Below are 19,365 nucleotides of genomic sequence, written 5' to 3'. Positions count from 1 at the left end.
CTTAGTACCTACCAGGTACCCGATGACAGTCTGTGAGAGTGTGAGGAGGACTGAGGACAAGCACGTACAGTATTCCTGGGAGTCGGGGACGCTCACTCGGGTCTCCCGTAGCAGCCTGCAACACGGCAATGCCGGGCGGCTGGGAATGACATCAGTGGCTAGACGGGAGGTGGGGAAAGAGGGCGTGGCTAACACCCACCTTTTCAAATCGCTCCTCTTGCTGTGAGGAGAGGCAGGGCGCGGCGAGCCAGATGACCTCATATGCCAATTGATTTAGCTAGTCGTAGCATCGAAACAGAATCGCAGATGGCTGAATAGTGATGCATCGATGCTACGATTTTATTCAGTACCCCTATTCAACACTGTACCCAAACTAAATGTTATAATTTTTTTTTTTACGTAAATAGAGCTTTCTTTTAGTGGTTTAGGATCACCACTGTTTTTGTTTTTGCCATATAAACGAAAAAAATCATTTTTTTTAAAAAACCCAATATTTTTTACTTTCTGCTATAAAACATATCCAATAAAAAAAAAATATATATAGATAATTCCTCTTATATTCATTGAATGACACACTTACAGGAGTAGGACACAAGGCAGAAAAAAGACTCGGCACCTCCTATGTGCAGTCTTCTTAGGGCATAAAACCCCCTCTCTGCTATAGGTCTCTATTTTTGTTACTCACGGTAAAATCCCTTTCTCTGAGTTCATTAACGCAAACAGCACCCACCCCTCTATGGAGTTTCTCCTTTAACACTGCTTGTGACTGTCTGGAGACCTATAGCACAGAGGGGGTTTTATGCCCAGATATGACTGCCCATAAGAGGTGCCGAGTCTTTTTTTTTGCCTAGTGTCCTACTCCTTTAGGTGGGGCTATAAAACCCTATTTGGTCATGGATAAAGAAGAAGCAGCTGTGTCCATCAATGAACTCAGAGAAAGGGATTTTACAGTGAGTAACAAAAAAATCCAGTTTTCTTCTTAAATTTTGGCCAAAACGTATTCTGCTACACGTTTTTTTTTTTTTTTTAAATCCCAATAGGTGTACAATAATACCTTGGTTTGCGAGTAACCTGGTTTTCGAGCGTTTTAAAAGATGAGCAACATTTTTTTTTTTAAATTTTGCCTTGATATGCAAATGCTGTCTTGATATACGAGCAGTATTACACTCACAATGTTAAAAAGGTTTAGCAATGCTAAAGTGGTTTAGTACGGTATAAGCATGCCATTCTCTCTGTTACATAACATTATGTGTCCCTGTGCTGTATAACAAAAAAGGTGATTATACCTTATATCAGAGTGTCTCCCGGCGCTCACGTGAAGGGGAGGAGAGGAGCAGAGAGCCGAGGAGTCATGTGAGTGCCGGGAGATGCTCTGATACAGATCTGTATAGGTAGAAATCAGCATCTTTTATATACAGCACAGGGACACCTCATGTTATTTAACAGAGGGGATGGCATGCTTATACAGTACTGTACTATAGATATGATAGCAGCAAATCTTTATTTGTACCAATAAATGGTTGTGGAGTGAATCATCTAGGTTTCCATTATTTCTTATGAGGAAATTTGCTTTGATATATGAGTGCTTTGGATTACAAGCAAAACAACAACATATTATGGTGCTCTGCTAGTGTGGACAGAACTGCAATATATTATAACAAAAGAACCACAGCGCTAAAGACAGTGCATACTTGCATCATGTGACAAAAAATGAAATTCCAAACACTGTGCCTTACTTCTCATGAGTAGGTGCAATAAAACCCAGTGTGGGCAATAGTGAATAAATAAACACTCCCCGTGCTAATAAATAGGTGAATATAAAATATATAATCCACAAATAAAATTATATAGGTATTGCGGTAAATCAAACATGTGAAATTTATAAATAAGTGTCCAGTGATCATCCAGTGATAACATGGCTGGTGTCAGGAACGCTCCCTGTGCACACTGAAGTGCTATCATGAATCTGACATCTAAGGGTTAACCTAGTGCAGACTAATTTTATTAATTGGCAACAGGCTGCCTTATTTAAGCACCTCAGCAGCACTGTGTCTTTGCTGTCTGATCTGCAGCTTCTCCTGTGTTCCTGAACCTGAAACCTGTTGTATCCAGTTTGATTCCTGTTTGACCTCCTGGCTTGTCCCTCACCTCACTTGTCTGCTGCATGCCCTGACCTTGGCTGGTTTGTGACCACTCTTCTGCCTTATCCTTGTCTGTTTATCGACCACCATATCCAGACCTGTTCACCTCCTGGCAGGGCAACCCCGAGGATCGTGACCTGGTGCTATACACGCAGCAAAATCCATCCCCACCATCAGAGGCTCTGGTGACGACCGATTGGCACTTAGATTCTGCATCTCGGGTTAGCCTGCGTCTACTGCCTGGGTGACTCGTCTGTGCTCCATCCCTCGGTGAGCTAGAGGCTACCCTCTGCACATCAGGCTCGCCTCCAGAGTCCTGACAGTATCAGACAGCCATGTCGGAACCTGCAAGAGGGGCCTCACCATTGGATGAGATCTGCCAGCATCTCGCAGCTTTATCTCAAGCTGTGAAGACCCTTCAGGAGGGCTACATGCATCTGGAGGAACGGATGCGTTCTGAACCTGAAAACCCCCCTGTGATGACAGCTTCTTCTTCCTCGGTATTAGCAGAGCCTACTCCAGGTCCCACTGTAGTGATGTTGCCACCCGAACCCTGGGTTCCTACACCCGAAAAGTTCTCAGGGGACCGAGGCAAGTTCAGGGCATGTGAGTTATATTTCTCTCTGTAACCCTGGACTTTTTCCTTGAAGGCTACCAAAGTGGGCTTTGTCATCTCCCTTCTCCTGTATGAACCACAGTCTTGGGCTCCCCGGCTTATTGAAGAGTGCAGTCCTCATCTAGAGTCCTTATTGTTTTTCTTCTGTGCCATGGCCCAGCTGTATAAAGACCCTCAGCGAACTTCCACCGCTGAGGGTGCACTGCGCGCGCTTTAGCAGGGTCGAAGAGCAGGGTCGAAGAGCTGTGGAAGACTACGTAACAGACGTTAGGCGTTGGAGTTCCGACACCCAGTGGAATGACGCTGCATTACGGCATCAGTTCCGTTTAGGTCTGTCTGAAGGGCTGAAGAATGAGCTAGCCTGGGTTGGGGTTCCTGACACCCTAGAGACTCTAATAAAACTGGCTATCCAGATAGACCCCCGGCTCCGGGAACACTGTGCAGATCGTTCCACCCAGCAGCCTCGTCTGGCCTGTATGATGCCACGGTTCGCGGCCCTGGTACACGTCCCTTCCTTTAATCCGGTTCCTACCAGCTCTGCTCCTGCTAACCTCGCTATGGATGTCCCGGAACCCATGCAGCTTGGGGTTATGAGACCTGCCCTGTCTACTGAAGAAAGGCACCGCCGGCGACAGAACAATCTCTGCCTGTACTGTGGAGAAGCACGTTTACTACATGTGCTCCTGCCCTGCGAAGCCACGTAAGTGCCTTTCCATCTCCCTGTCCAGTGGTCCAGCATCTGCTTCCAGTGCTTCTCACCTAGCCTTCCCTGTCTTGTTTCAGCTTCCAGGAGGTGCCATACCAGTAACCGCGATTATTGACTCCGGAGCATGTAGTTGCTTTGTCGACCTGTCATTCGCTGTTCAACGGGGTATTCCACTTCAACCCAAGACCCAAGGACTTACCATCTTCCTGGCTGATGGTTCCCACATCAGTTCAGGACCCGTGACCCAGGAGACTCCTCCTCTCCTCATGATCTCCTCTTCTGACCATAAGGAACTAATAAGCCTAGACGCTATTGCGTCCCCCTTGTTTCCAGTCATCTTGGGGTTACCTTGGTTAAAGGCACACAACCCCCAAATCGACTGGACCTCTGGAGTCATCAAGTTCCCGTCTACCTACTGCTTGAATTCCTGCCTGCCTGACTCTCTCAGCAACTCCAGAGCCTTGCTGTGCCTAGAATCTGATCTGGATTTATGCTCTGTTGTGCCTGAGGCTTATCATAATTTTCTGGACATTTTCAACAAACGCGGGGCTGAGACCCTTCCCCCTCATCTTCCTTATGACTGCCCTATAGAGCTGCTTCCAGGGGCCGAGAATCCATTTGGTCGTATCTACCCATTATCCAAACAGGAGTTGGAGGTTCTTAAGGAATACGTGGACGAGAGCTTAAAAAAGGGTTTTATCCACCCATCTACTTCACCAGCAGGAGCAGGAATCTTTTTTTTTTTAAAAAAAAAGGATCACTCTCTCCGTCCTTGTGTGGATTACAGAGAGTTGCATAAAGTCACTGTTAAAAACCACTATCCTCTCCCCTTGGTTCCAGAACTCTTTCAGAGATTAAGGTCTGCTGTCTTGTTTACCAAATTAGACTTACGTGGGGCCTACAATTTGGTTTGTATCCGCGAAGGGGACGAGTGGAAAATGGCGTCCGTACCAGGTTTTGGCATTTCGAGTACCTGGTGATGCCCTTTGGCCTCTGCAACACCTCGGCTACATTCCAGCATTTTGCAAACAACATCTTCAGAGATTGGCTTGACACCTTCGTAATTGTCTATTTAGACAATATTTTAATATTTTCTGCATCTCTGGACCAGCATCGGGAGCACATCAGGAATGTTCTCGGCCGCCTCCGGCAACATGGACTCTATGCTAAGGCCAAGAAATGTGAATTTGAACAGCCAAGGCATCCAGTTCTTGGGCCTGATTATATCCACCGAAGGAGTTAGGATAGATCCTCAAAAAGTTTCAGCTATCCTGGATTGGCCGACTCCATCCGACAAAAAGGGGGTGCATCGCTTTGTGGGATTTACAAATTTCTACAGGAGATTCCTTAAGGGGTTCTCTACCATCATCTCCCCTATCACACAGCTTACCAAGCAGAACATTCGCTTCCATTGGTCCCCTGAAGCCCAGACCGCCTTCAAAGTCCAGAAAAAGCTGTTTACTACTGCTCCTATCCTGAGACACCCTGATCCCACCTTACCTTACCTCCTTGAGGTAGATGCCTCAGAAGTGGCTGTAGGGGCTGTTATCTCCCGAAGACATGGAGTTAAAGACTTGGTACACCCTGTAGCCTTGTTTTCCCACAAACTCTCTCCAGCAGAGAGAAACGGCACTCGAGGAGTGGCAATATTTACTCTAGGGGCAGCACATCCCATCCTTATCTTCACCAAACACAAGAACCTTGAATACTTGATATCTGCCAAACGGCTGAGACTACGCCAGGCACGGTGGGCTCTATTCTTTTCAAGGTTCGCCTTTCATACTACTTACCGACCTGGTTCCAAGAATGTCAAACCGGATGCACTCTCCCGCATGTTCAATGACCCTAAGGAAATTCCTGTACCTGACACCATCCTGTCTGAAGGTAACTTTCTTCTGCCATTAACTAATCTGATGGCTCATATTAAACAGGCTTCTGTGAGTATTCCCTGTCTTCCTGAAATTTCTCTGGTACCTAAAGACGGTTTGCTATGGTTTGGGGACAATATCTTCATTCCAGAAGATGTCCGAACGGTCCTGGGTTCTTGTCATGACCATCCCTTGGCAGGTCACTTTGGAGCCCGTAAGACCCTCGACTTGCTGCAGCGTACATTCTGGTGGCCTGACCTGGAAAAAAGTTGTAGGGACTACGTGTCTTCCTGTGCTGTGTATTCTCGAAGCAAGCCCGCGAGAAGTAAGTCATGGGGTCTCCTTAGACCACTTCCAGTTTCTGACAGACCGTGGAGGATGATCGCCATAGATTTTATTGTGGAACTTCCTCCTTCTGAGGGATGCTCAGCCAATTTTGTTGTTGTGGACCGATTGTCTAAAATGGCCCATTTTGTGCCCCTCAGGGGTACTCCCTGCGCCAAGGAAACCGCATAAGTCTTCATAAAAGAGATTGTCAGGCTTCATGGCGTACCTGCAAATATTGTCTCTGACAGAGGGGTGCAGTTCACCTCCCACTTCTGGAAAGCATTATGCAGTCTGTTGAACATTGAATTATCCTTGTCTTCTGCTTACCACCCACAGACTAATGGGCAGACCGAGAGGACCAACCAGACCTTGGAAAAGTACATTCAGTGTTTTACCACCTTTGTTCAAGACGATTGGGTGGCCTTGCTGCCATTTGCCGAGTTTGCCTATAATAATGCTAAACATTCCGTTACTGGACAATCTCCATTCTTCTCAAACTACAACTTCCACCCATCCTTCTTGCCCGATATCCCCTCTGACTCTGGATTCCCCGCAGTACAGGACACTATTGATTTATTTGCTCGCAACAGCAAATTCCTGCAAGAAGCCATACTTAAGGCACAAACGGCATCTAAGAAGATCTTTGATAGAAGTAGAAGGGGAGAATTGATTCTTCAACCAGGTGACCAGGTTTGGTTGTCTACAACTAACCACCATTTAGCCTGTCCATCTAAGAAATTGGCTCCCAGGTTTATTGGACCCTTTCCGGTCAACAGGAAACTTAATGAAGTTTCCTATTACCCAATTCACTCCGCATTCACCCAGTATTTCACGTCTCCTTGTTAAAGCCTGCCGTTCCCAATACCTTCCCTGGTAGGAGTTCAGAGCCACCCGAACCTGTAATCGTTGATGGAGATGTGGAATATGAAGTAGGAAGCTATTGTGGACTGCCGGAAGAGAGGAAACCTGTTACAGTACCTTGTCAAATGAAAGGGTTATGGTCCAGAAGAAAATTCTTGGGAGCATGAACGAAACGTCCACGCTATGGAACTTATCCAGGCTTTCTTTCGCAGTCACCCACAAGAGAGGTACCTATTGGGCAACTGGAGGTTGCCCTTAAGGGGGGGGGGGGGGCAATGTCAGGAACGCTCCCTGTGCACACTAAAGTGCTGTCATGAATCTGACATCTAAGGGTCTTTGCTGTCTGATCTGCAGCTTCTCCTGTGTTCCTGAACCTGAAACCTGTTGTATCCAGTTTGATTCCTGTTTGACCTCCTGGTTTGTCCCTCACCTCGCTTGTCTGCTGCCTGCCCTGACTTCGGCTTGTTTGTGACCACTCTTCTGGCTCATCCTTGTCAGTTTATCGACCACCGGATCTAGACCTTTTTTTTTTTTTTTTTTTTTTTCCAAAATATTTTTATTAAATAAAATTGAACAAGTCATACAGCAAGACTGGAAAGGCATTTGGTGAACATAAAGTATTGCATTAAACAAGGAGAATACAATAATCTTATAACCAAGAATGGATAACAAGTCAACCTAAACATATTGTCAAGAGGAAAGGTATTTGACAAATAACGAAAAGTCAAGTACATCGTGAGAAAGGATTTATCTTGAACATGCCAAAATTAGAGAGCTAAATAAAGATCGGTTCATGGGTGTGAGTGAAAGGCATAAGGGGTTGGTAAAGATCCGACTATAAGAATAGGATCTCCTTGTGGTTTATTCCATAGCTGAGATCTGAAGGGTATGGAGAAGGTGTTGTCTAAGTGATAGGTAGGTCAGCTATGTTGATTATGTAATAATCTAGGGGTAAATAAATGTATGACTGGGCGCTTGTGGAGGGTCAAGGTGGTACCCTGATGTGGCCAAATTAACCCTCCGTTCAAATGCGGTTGGGAGGGAGGTAAGGGGGGGGGGGTAGGAGAGGGTTAGGGGGGGAGTCTGACTCAGTCCCTGTTCCGGGGTCGTTCACACTTAGTCTAATGTTAGAGGGAGGGGTTGGGCAGAGTGAGTACTATTAAGGGCGATATGGAGGATATGCACGTCAGGCTCGCCTCCAGAGTCCTAACTGTTGGTGCTCAAAAAATGGGGAACATCCAAGTGAATTTTTGAAAGTCTTAGAAAACGCCCACTGGGAGGGGCGAAACACGTTGAGGTACTTCCGGTCTTGTCAGCAACATCATACATTACTTCCGGTAAGGTGGAACCCAAGCGGAAGCGCGGTGGAACGCACACGCTGCTCGTTACTGCATAGACCGCACTAGTAGCATGCTGTAACCGCTTCCCGGACACCTTGAAGTTTAGCCACGAGTGACATGATGAGCCCATGATTATTGTGAACACTGTAAGTGCACATCTGTATTTTTTATCAATAAAACTTATTGGAACGTATTACACCATTTGGAGTTCTTTATCTGTCTTCCCATATCAAGGAGTGAGCACTCAAAGGGGTTCCCTATCTACAACCGCTTACCAGTGTCAAGCCTTTTAGACCCCTATGCTGTATAGCCTAGGGGGTCCACATCCTCTGGTAAGTGAATTCACTGTTGGGGGAGGAGTGAACATGAGATCCACGATCCACAAGAATTCACTTGGATGTTCCCCATTTTTTGAGCACCAGCCACGTTATCACTGGATGATCACTGGACACTTATTTATATATTTCACATGTTTGATTTGCCGCAATACCTATATAATTTTATTAGTGGAGTATATATTTTATATTCACCTATTTATTAGCACGGGGAGTATTTATTTATTCACTATTGCCCACACTGGGTTTTATTGCACCTACTCACGAGAAGTAAGGCACAGTGTTTGGAATTTCATGTTATTAAGTTCATTTTTTGTCACATGATGTAAGTATGCACTGTCTTTAGCGCTGTGGCTCTTTTATTATAATAATTTTCACTGAGTGATGAGCAGCAGCGGCAGTACTGTAATTTAATCTAATATATTATTTGTTGCCTTAGCGCAGGGTGGACTCTGAATTTTAGAGTAATTTTTTCAGAACTGCAATTTATATGCAATGTATAATTGGACAACTGTTGAGGATAAAGTGGGTAGTGGAGGAATCCAGGATAGTTTCCAAAACTCAATGATGGTAGTAGTCCAATTGAACAAGGCTGTACTCAGTGGCTACGGGCTGGAGCAAGGAGAGGCTCTACATGGTAAGAAGAAACAAGAAAGCAGCGCCTATTGAGTCTAGCATACAAAGTTTAATAGGGGTTAAAAGAATTTATGCACTCACAAAGGTAAATAGTATGTCAGCATGGTGAATGTAATGGGTCATCTGCAGAATGGTAACAGATGGATGCTGCTGAGACAAGAAGGCTGATGGCTGTCAGGGTCTATCAGCCGGCATAACTGTTTCCACGGCGCCCGGGTCTGTGCAGAGGCGCAGGTAACGTCACCCATATTAACTTAATATTATAAAATGTTACCATCCAAAGTGAACTAGTAAAGGGGTACAACGGATCCCTTACCAGTTTAAAATTCCTGTATCATAGGTGTGCTGGAAGTGAAGGTGCCTCCTGTCAGAAGCTGACAATGTGGCGGGGACTGCAAGAAGAAGAGTTAAGGAACCCTTTGAACAAAATTGTTGCACAGAGTAGGTAAGTATTACCTTGTTTTTAATTTAAACCTATAAAAAATAGCATTTATTATCACTTTAAATATCCCCTTGCTCTCTTACTTCTGAAACTTCTAGTTTTCTTTCTGCCATTTAAACCTTCTTGTTTCAGAACTTCTTGAGTCATGACCTGGAACAAGTATGCAGACTAAAGGCCCGTACACACTTGAAGGAAATGGGACGAAATATCCTCCGATTTTTCTCTCTTGCTCAGCGTTCATTACCGTTTTTAGTTGACAGTGCATAAATGTTCACAAAATTTCTCGTCCGATTTTTTTTTTTTTGGGACATTTGTTCCTAGATTTCCGGGTTGTCAGCAACTTCAGATCATGCGCGGTCTTTCGTATCCGATTTTTCACGGACGTACTGCATACACATTAAACGAAAATTGGTCGTCTGGGGACGGACGATAAAAATTTTGGTGTTTGTCCCTCTGTTTTTTTTCGTTGAAAATGTCAGCATCGGCTGCTGAAAGTTGTGTACACACTAGCCGAAAATCATACGATTTTACTTTGGACAGGAATTTTCGGCAGATTTTCTACTAGTGTGTACCCCACTTTAGGGCCCATTCACACCAGACACTGCGCGTTTCTGACTGCATGTTTACATCCATTTGAAGCGTGTTTGAAGCACGATTGACGTGCGCTTGGATGTGTTTTGCATGCGTTTGGTGCTGTGTTTAGCACTGCATTTGCAGTGCATTTTCAATAAGTTTTTGGGCTTGGCTTTCTTGGCTTAAAGGGGCATGGTGTGATGCATCTGTAGCGCGTTTGTAGCGCATGACCTGCATTTGTGGTGCGGAAAAATGCAGCATGCTCTATTTTTTATAACTGCACTGAACTGCACTGCAATGATGTGAACTGTGCTCATAGGATCACCTTGATTTTTGACTATCTATGCAGTTGGAGTGAAGCTCAAAATGCATCCAAATGCATCCAACTTCGAAATTCTTGGTAACAGGCCAACAGGCCCAGGTGTGGGTAGATTTGGAAAGGGTATAATGAGATATATTTATGAGCTCTTCCATTTCCATGACTTTTTTATGTGTTTTAACCAGTCAGTAAGTGTTGGGGTGTCTACAGAGCCCAACCTTAACAGTATGCACATTCTGGCTGCATTAACTAGGTGCATAGCAAGAGATTTATGATATGCCTTCTTAGAGCGTGATGTGTTGTGAAGGAGGAACTGAGCTGGGGGGAAGTCTAGGGCGTATGTGGGAATTTGAGTGATGGCATCATGGACTTCCTTCTAATAAGTTAATTAAAGGTCCTGGTGAGGAGAAAATGTTTAATTCTTGCAAGCCATGTGAAAGTTCTGGAGGAAGGGTCCAATAGGTATGTTCTTTATAAGCAGAGGGAACAGTTTGGGCATGGACATGGACATAGAGGAGTCAAGTAGGGGACTAATTTGGTTATTTGCAGGAGGACATGTTTTGAGGTAAGTATAGAAACCCCTTTTAGATTTCAAAGCTTCATTCGTGGCATAACATGCAGTAGGTTAGGGTTTCTTGTACAAATATTACATCCGCTTTAGGTTTCCATATAGACAACAATACTTTTGACATTTTTTATGGTGTGTTGAGACCCCAAGCATTGAGTGAAAGAACCTTTAAAGTATGCTGCAGGGCCTTAGGTGTGTTGAGGGTCATTTTGACTAAATAAAATATAGTGAAAGGTGATAGTGATCTGCCCTACCCAGGTCGTGCGAAGCAGTAGAGAAAGGTGGAGAAGTTCCCAAGAGATGGAAGGGAACGTTGACCTGAAAAAGAAAAAAGGTAGGAGTAGGAGGGTAGGGAAGTGGTCGAATATAGGTAAGGGGGGTAGAGTAAAGAGAGTGTCTCCCTTAACTGAGTGTTAATCCGGAGGCAAGAAAGAACCCGCTAACCCACACTGAACTGAGTAGTATCAGGTTAGTGTCCACAGGAGTGGATTGATGTAGTTAGTGATTGGTAGGCATGCACAAAGACTGCTGTGTTCGGGATGTGAAAAAAAGTTGGAACTGTTTGATGCTCCTGCGCTTTTTGAAGGAAAAAAGATACCGGTGAGGCAGCGGTTTTCATAGATGATGCCGGTCTATGTGGTTGCAATAATAAGATGGTTAGATATTGTGTAGGGGGTACATAAGAAAATGGTTCTTATGTTGAGCACAGCACATAAACATTGCTTAGTAATAATGTGAGAGATCATAATATTACGGCATAGGGCAGGTGATGGCAAGGTGGGCCACATTGTGGTGAAGCACCCCGTGGTCACCTATCCATGCGTTCATAGATCCAGAGGAGAGGCATCTCCTTATAGGTAATTGAGTTATACAATGCCCCCGAGTAGCCTAAAACAAGGAGAAAGTATCAAAATCACCTAAGAGCAAGAAAAATCTAAACCAGCTAAAACATTATGAGTCAGTTATCAAATCCAGATAAATGTTGCCTTGCCTATTGGAATAAGTTGTGGCAGTCTGTGAGAGACAGTGGTCATATTTGGGTTTATCTAGGTGTCAGGTATGCTGCTTATTTTCAAAAATTTGGAGTTGATATCTGGGAGAGAAGGGGAGGGAGGGGGGGGGAATAGGAAAAAAAATGGGGAAGTAAAGTGGGGGGGGGGGGTGTGGAGGGAGGGAAAGGGGAGATGATGATGGGGCGGTAAGGGGGTATAGGGAGGGCATAAATCATGAGTTCCTATGTGGAGGTTGTGTACATCACTGGTCTTAAGGAGGAGAAGTAGTGTATCAAGGGGAGCAATGTCTTCTTGAGGTGCCAGGAACTCAAAATAAAGAGGTAAAAAATGGGAGTAGGCACGTTGAGATCGTGCAGGCCAGTGTATGGATACATTATCCCTGTCTGAGAGGTGTTCAGATAGGGGAAGGTGGGTAAGCAGGAGGTTGGCAATGAGTAGATGTGAGAAGGTGAGGAAGAGGTATGAGGGAGGAGAGGGGCATGGAGGGATTAGTATTATGGCTTATTAGGATAAGGCATATGAGCCATGATAAGAAGATTTTTCTGTATTTAAATAAGGGTTTATATAGTATATCAGAGTGGATTTGAGTTAAAGAAGCTTATGACATACAAAAAAAGCAAAATAAAAATGTTCTTTCATCAGTCGAACTTGATCAACCATTGTCCCACTGTTAGCCAAACTGAAGAAGTCCTCCTGGCTATGTAAGATGAGCAAGGCAGCTAATGGATCTGCTGGACTAGGCCATTCAGGTGTCTGAAAGGAACATTTGTCAGAAATTCTTGCAAAAAACAGTCAGGTCATAGTGGGTCTATAAGGTGTGAGATGCATGGGTGGCATGGTTCACTTCAAGTAGATCCAAACATAATGCGATTGTTTGCCTAGGTATGGGGTTAGGCAAAGCATGCCCAGCAAGTGGTCAATAATTCTGCTATTGTAGAGTGATAGGAGGGGGGAAAGGGAGAGCATGGGGGGACAGAAAAGGACAAGGCTCAGATGGGGACTGCAGAGGTATGAGGCAATCTCAAAGCTGATAGGCAATTAATTCAAATGGGGGTGAATCCCATGACAACAGGTAAAGTAAGCAAGGTACTTATCTGGAGAGGTGAGAGAGTCTAGAATTAGCTTCAAGCATCTTGGTGGGCTTTCCTGTGAGCAGGAGAAGCAATAGGGCTCTGGGTATGGTAGAATCTATGAGCTTCTGGCGTAGGGGATCGTGGAAAGGTAATCTATGGCGGTTGTGTCTTGATAGATTTGGATTGCAGCGTCATTGTAGGTGATGTGGATCCGGTTGCCTACCTTTTTGAGAATTTCCTACTTTAGGTGGAAGCTCACAAGGCAGCATACAATATCTCTAGGTGGGTCAAAATCTCTTCCCCAGGGTCTCAAGGTGCTGTGGATCTGTTCCATGTCTAACGGGGTTGTTGTAGGCCTGTCAAGGAGCTCATTGACCACATTAGCAATCTGATCTGGCTCTACTGTCACTGGCAGCCCTTTGATGCGGAGGTTGTTTCATGCAGCCTTGATTATCAAGATCTTCCAGGTTTCTTTGGAGATCTCACAGCTGTTTGTCCACTTACTGGTATACACAACAGATGGCAGTGCTGTGTTGTGCCGATGTCTTCGCCTCATCATGTAGTCATCCTGCAATGGACTGAATATCGTGGAGAAGCTCTGAAATTGCACCAGACAGAGTGCCTTTAATGTTGGCTGCAATGCTGTGTAGGTCACTGAGGCTGGAAGGTGGTGGAGGAGAGGCATGTGTGGAGGCTTGATAGGCGGGTGCCATGTTGGATTGAGAGCTGAATAGCCTGGGAATATACTGTAGATTAGGGGGTGCTGCGGTATGTTCTCCCCATGGTAGGTTGAAGAAAAACATTGGGTGGATCTAAAGAGAAGCTGAAGAGAAGCCTCCATCGGCAGGAGAATGGGATTCAAGCAGATATCTTGGTCTGAGGTTAAGCCACGGCCCCTTAAAACAAGTTCATATGATATACTTTCCTATCTCTTTACTAATAAGGATTAAAAATAGTCAATGTTGGTTGAGAGAGTGAAGTTCTGCTTTAAGCTAAGACCTTAGTCCTGCTGTTCTGAGCTTGCAGATATGAGTGTACTAACCCAACCTAACTGTAATATCTGAACCTTTTTTCCATGAGTTCAGGTTCATTAAAAATGAATAGGAGCACCCTATCCCCTGAGCAGCTTCTGTGTGAATGCAAGCAAACACATATGCAATAATGTACATGAAAATGTACATTACTATATAGGTGTGAGTGGGTCCCAAGTGTCATTTAAAATAGATAAAAAGACTAGTGTACAGAAACCTTTATGGAAATAGAAATTCATTTTTTAAGGCTTTCATAAATTACGTTGCACAGAACTGAACAGTCTAAAATATAGACAGACGAACAGAGAATATTAAAAACTAAAATTTGAATTCTCCCCAACCTCCAAACAACTAGGTAGTCTCTGCCTCACTTTCTGGTCAATGGTGCATAGAATTAATGACTATTGGTCATTAAAAGGACTTATTGCTAAGATTATCAAGATCACCCACCAGATTCCCCCCTATACCTATAACCACCTGGTGAGCTGACCCTTAATACAAAGGCAAAAGTCTTAAATACACATTTATAAATACAGTATCTCATGGACATGAGTACACCCCTCACATTTTTGTAAATATTTTATTATATCTTTTCATGTGACAACACTGAAGAAATTACACTTTTCTACAATGTAAAGTAGTGAATATACAGCTTGTATAACAGTGTAAATTTTCTGTCCCCTCAAAATAACTCAGTACACAGCCATTAATGTCTAAGCCGCTGGCAACAAAAGTGAGTACATTTCTAAGTGAAAATGTCCAAATTGGGCCCAAAGTGTCAATATTTTGTGTGGCCACCATTATTTTCCAGCGCTGCCTTTGCTGTCCCCTCAAAATATCTCAACACACAGCCATTAACCACTTCCGGACAGCCAAACACATATATACTGCGGCAGGGCGGCCCAGCTGCGAAAAAATCACGTAAAGGTACTCAACTTTGTGCAGGTGGTTCTCAGGGGCGCACGAACGCCACCGGAGTCTTTAGACACAGCAGGAGCCAATCAGTGGGTCCAGCGGCTGTGTTGTCCGCCGGGCACCCGTGATCGTGGTGGAGAATGACAGAACAGATGTCTGCCTATGTAAACAAGGCATACGGCTGTTCCGTCACAGAGGAAGAGTGTCTGAAACACATCTCTCTTTTCCTCTAGCACATCCATCCCCCACACGGTTAGAAAGCATTCCCTAGGAGTACAATTAACCCCTTGATCACACCTAGTGTTAAGCCCTTCCCTGCCAGTGTCATTTATACAGTAACAGTGCATTTTTTTTAGCACTGATCACTATTGGTGTTACTGGTCCCCAAAAAGTGTCACTTAGTGTGAGATTTATCCACCCCAATGTCGCAGTCCCGCTAAAAATCGCTGATCGCCACCATTACTAGTAAGAACAATAAAAAAAAAAAAAAAATGAAATAAATCTATCCCATAATTTGTAGACGCTATAACTTTTGCGCAAAACAATCAAAATACACCCATTAGGATTTTTTTTTTTACCAAAAATATGTAGCAGAATACATATTGATCTAAATTGATGAAAAATTTAGATTTAAAAAATTCTTTTTTATAGCAGAAAGTAAAAAATATTGTTTTTTCTTTTTCAAATTTGTCAGTCTTTTTTTGTTGTTTATAGTGCAAAAAATAAAAACTGCAGAGGAGATCACATGCCTCCAAGAGAAAGCTCTATTTGTGGAAAAAAATACATCAGTTTTATTTGGGTACAGCGTTGCCCGACTGTGCAATTGTCAGTTAAAGCAATGCAGTGCCGTATCGCAAAAAATGGCCTTGTCATTATGGTGGTAAAACCTCCCAGAGCTGAAGTGGTTAATGTCTAAATCGCTGGCAACAAAAATGAGTACACCCCTAAGTGAAAATGTCCAATATGGGCCCAAATAGCATTTTCCCTCCCCAGTGTCATGTGACTCGTTAGTGTTACAAGCTCTCGGATGTGAATGGGGAGCAGGTGTTTTCAGATTTTGTGTTATCGCTCTCACTCTCTCATACTGGTCCCTGGAAGTTCAACATGGCACCTCATGACAAAGAACTCTCTGAGATACTGAAAAAAAGAAATGTTGTTCTACATAAAGATGGCCTAGGCTATTGCCAAGACCCTGAAACTGAGCTGCAGCACGATGGCCAAGACCATACAGCGGTTTAACAGGACAGGTTCCACTCAGAACAGGCCTCGCCATTGTCAATCCAAAGAAGTTGAGTGCATGTGCTCAGCATCATATACGGAGGTTGTCTTTGGGAAATAGACATATGATTACTGCCAGTATTGCTGCAGAGGTTGAAGGGGTGAGGGGGTCAGCCTGTCAGCGATAAGACCATACGCCACACACTGCATCAAATTGGTCTGCATGGTTGTCATCCCAGAAGGAAGCCTCTTCTAAAGATGATGCACAAGAAAGCCCGCAAACAGTTTGCTGAAGACAAGCATACTAAGGACATGGATTACTGGAACCATGTCCTGTGGTCTGATGAGACCAAGATAAACTTATTTGGTTCAGATGGTGTAAACGTGTGTGGCAGCAACCAGGTGAGGAGTACAAAGACAAGTGTGTCCTGCCTACAGTCAAGCATGGTGGTGGGAGTGTCATGGTCTGGGGCTGCATAAGTGCTGCCAGCACTGGGGAGCTACAGTTCATTGAGGAGACAATGAATGCCAACATGTAATGTGACATACTGAAGCAGAGCATGATCCCCTCCCTTTGGAGACTGGGCTGGAGGGCAGTATTCCAACATGATAATGACCTCCAAGATGACCACTGCCTTGCTAAAGAAGCTGAGGGTAAAGGTGATGGACTGGCCAAACATGTCTCCAGACCTAAACCCTATTGAGCATCTGTGGGGCATCCTCAAATGGAAGGTGGAGGAGTGCAAGGTCTCTAACATCCACCAGCTCCATGATCTCATCATGGAGGAGTGGAAAAGGACTCCAGTGGCAACCTGTGAACTCCATGCCCAAGAGGGTTAAGACAGTGCTGGAAAATAATGGTTGCCACACAAAATATTGACACTTTGGGCCCAATTTTGACATTTTCACTTAGTGGTGTATTGATTTCTGTTGCCAGCGGTTTAGACATTAATGGCTGTGTATTGAGTTATTTTGAGGGGACAGCAAATGTACACTGTTATACAAGCTGTACACTCACTACTTTACATTGTAGCAAAGTGTCATTTCTTCAATGTTGTCACATGAAAAGATAAAATAAAATACAAAAATGTGAGGGGTGTACTCACTTTTGTGAGATACTGTATACGTATTTCATTTTGATAATGTCACTATGTTCCCATAATCTAATAGACTTTTTCTTTTACCTAGGTGAAATGTAGTCTCTCCAGTTTACAGAACAATACAAGCTGTCAAGATGGTGTATGGAGAATTCTTCCACCGAAATAAAGGTGAGGAAGAAGTGCTGAAGCTAAACGTTGGGGGCTTTAAGCAGTCAGTAGCTCAAAGAACTTTATTAAGATTTCCTCACACAAGACTGGGAAAACTACTCAATTGCCATTCAGAAGAAGCCATACTTGAACTCTGTGATGACTATAATGTTGCTGACAAGGAATATTACTTTGACAGGAACCCTTCCCTATTTAGATATATCTTGAACTTTTACTACACAGGAAAACTCCACTTCATGGAAGAGCTGTGTGTGTTTTCATTTTGCCAAGAAATTGAATACTGGGGTATTAATGAACTTTTTATTGATTCTTGTTGTAGCAACAGATACCAGGAAAGAAAAGAAATTATCTCAGAAAAGGATTGGGATCAGAGGAGTGATGTCATCAGTATGGGCTCCTCCTCTGACCAGTCCTCTGTTTTTGATAAGGAACTGGAGATGTTTGATACCTTAAAGTTTGGAAACTTTCGCAGAAAAGTATGGATCCGTCTGGAAAACCCTGCTTTTTCTTTATCAGCAAAGCTTTTTGCTATTTCTTCTTTAAGTGTGGTCTTAACGTCAATAGTAGCCATGTGCATCCATAGCATGCCAGAATTCCAAAAGCTAGATAACAATGACCGAGAACTTGAAGATCCAGTCCTTGCAGTGGTGGAAATTATCTGCATTGTTTGGTTTACTACAGAACTTGTTCTCCGGCTTTGTGTAGCTCCTTCTCAGAAGAAGTTTTGGAAGAACCCCATGAATATCATAGATTTTGTCTCTATAATTCCTTTTTATGCCACCCTGGTTCTGGACAGCCAGGATGAAGAGAATGAGGGCATTGAGAACATGGGAAAGGTTGTCCAGATCCTGCGACTGATGAGGATTTTTAGGATTCTAAAACTTGCAAGACACTCTGTCGGGTTGAGGTCTTTAGGAGCAACTTTAAGACACAGTTACCATGAAGTTGGGCTTCTGCTCCTATTTTTGGCTGTTGGGATTTCAATATTCTCAGTCTTGGTTTATTATCTGGAAAAAGATGACGAATTATCCTCTCTTGAGAGCATCCCTATCTGCTGGTGGTGGGCCACCATTAGCATGACTACAGTTGGCTACGGAGACACTCATCCTGTTACACTATATGGAAAGCTTGTTGGCAGTGTTTGCATTCTTTGTGGAATATTAGTAGTTGCTCTTCCAATAACAATAATTTTTAACAAGTTTTCTAAATACTATCAAAAGCAGAAAGCAATAGATGTAGATGGCTGCAATGAAGATGAACAAAAAGAAAAGTTTAATGACCTTCCTTATTTTAATATAAGAGATATATATGCAAGAAGGATGAATTCCTTCATTTCCAGTCTCTCGTCTGTAGGGATTATCGCAAGTAATGACTCCACAGATGCCTCTAGTATCCAAGAACTTGATGATGCTTATATTGCTACATTCAAATGACAAATATGATTCTGTTGTTTGCCATGCTTGTTATGATTTATCATCACTGAATGCTACCTCCTCATTTGAATTATGTTGGTTAAGTCCACCCAGAACTATTAATTTAGTGCAGGTTGGAAAACAGCTTACTACAACATAGTATGGTGACTGTTTACACTTTCCCATGGCTTTGGCCATGTGCTAATTACACCGCCACAAATGTGCCCATTGACGTCGTATTATTTTTACCAATATATGAGGCAATCATAAGGCCATCATCTGTAATGTACACAAAAGAAAAAAAATCGTTTTTTTGTCGGACTGTACAGGCCAGGGCGGAGCATACATCAAATTACAAAATTTCAAATGTATTTATTCATATATAAAAAATATAAATATACAATATATCACCAATTTAAAGCACAAAGGTCACAGTAGTTGTGGTTGCATGACAAGTACTACAGCGAAGGGTCCTCAGAAGCCAATGTGTTTCACTTATCGTTACTTCAGCAGGGCTTGGGGAACCAAATATTACTTATCTATAACAAAAAGAGTCATCCTTTACATATATATATATATATATATATATATATATATATATATATATATATATATCAATACATATAATTTAATACACATGTCGGGCAATATAAGTAGATATGTCTGTAAAACAACACATGTGTAAGACTCATCTCAATAGCAC

General features: G+C 43.4%; 1 protein-coding gene across 3 annotated transcripts in view; it reads left to right on the top strand.

Moving 5' to 3' along the window:
• KCNS3 (potassium voltage-gated channel modifier subfamily S member 3) overlaps positions 1-18,882 on the top strand; it is a 163,826-nt gene extending 144,944 nt beyond the window's left edge. For 2 of the 3 annotated variants that reach the window (XM_082252229.1, XM_082252230.1), the window contains exons 2-3: positions 9,171-9,275; positions 17,171-18,882. In XM_082252229.1, the coding sequence (XP_082108355.1) occupies positions 17,217-18,683 (1,467 nt within the window). In that variant the 5' untranslated portion in view covers positions 9,171-9,275; positions 17,171-17,216 and the 3' untranslated portion in view covers positions 18,684-18,882. The remainder of the gene's footprint in view (positions 1-9,170; positions 9,276-17,170) is intronic. The other variant, XM_082252231.1, reaches the window with a different exon arrangement.
• The last annotated feature ends 483 nt before the right edge of the window (positions 18,883-19,365 follow it).

The sequence above is a fragment of the Pelophylax lessonae genome, assembly GCF_965119305.1.
Source record: "Pelophylax lessonae genome assembly, chromosome: 3".
Classification (NCBI taxonomy): domain Eukaryota; kingdom Metazoa; phylum Chordata; class Amphibia; order Anura; family Ranidae; genus Pelophylax; species Pelophylax lessonae.
This window is presented reverse-complemented; position numbering and strand designations above follow the sequence as displayed.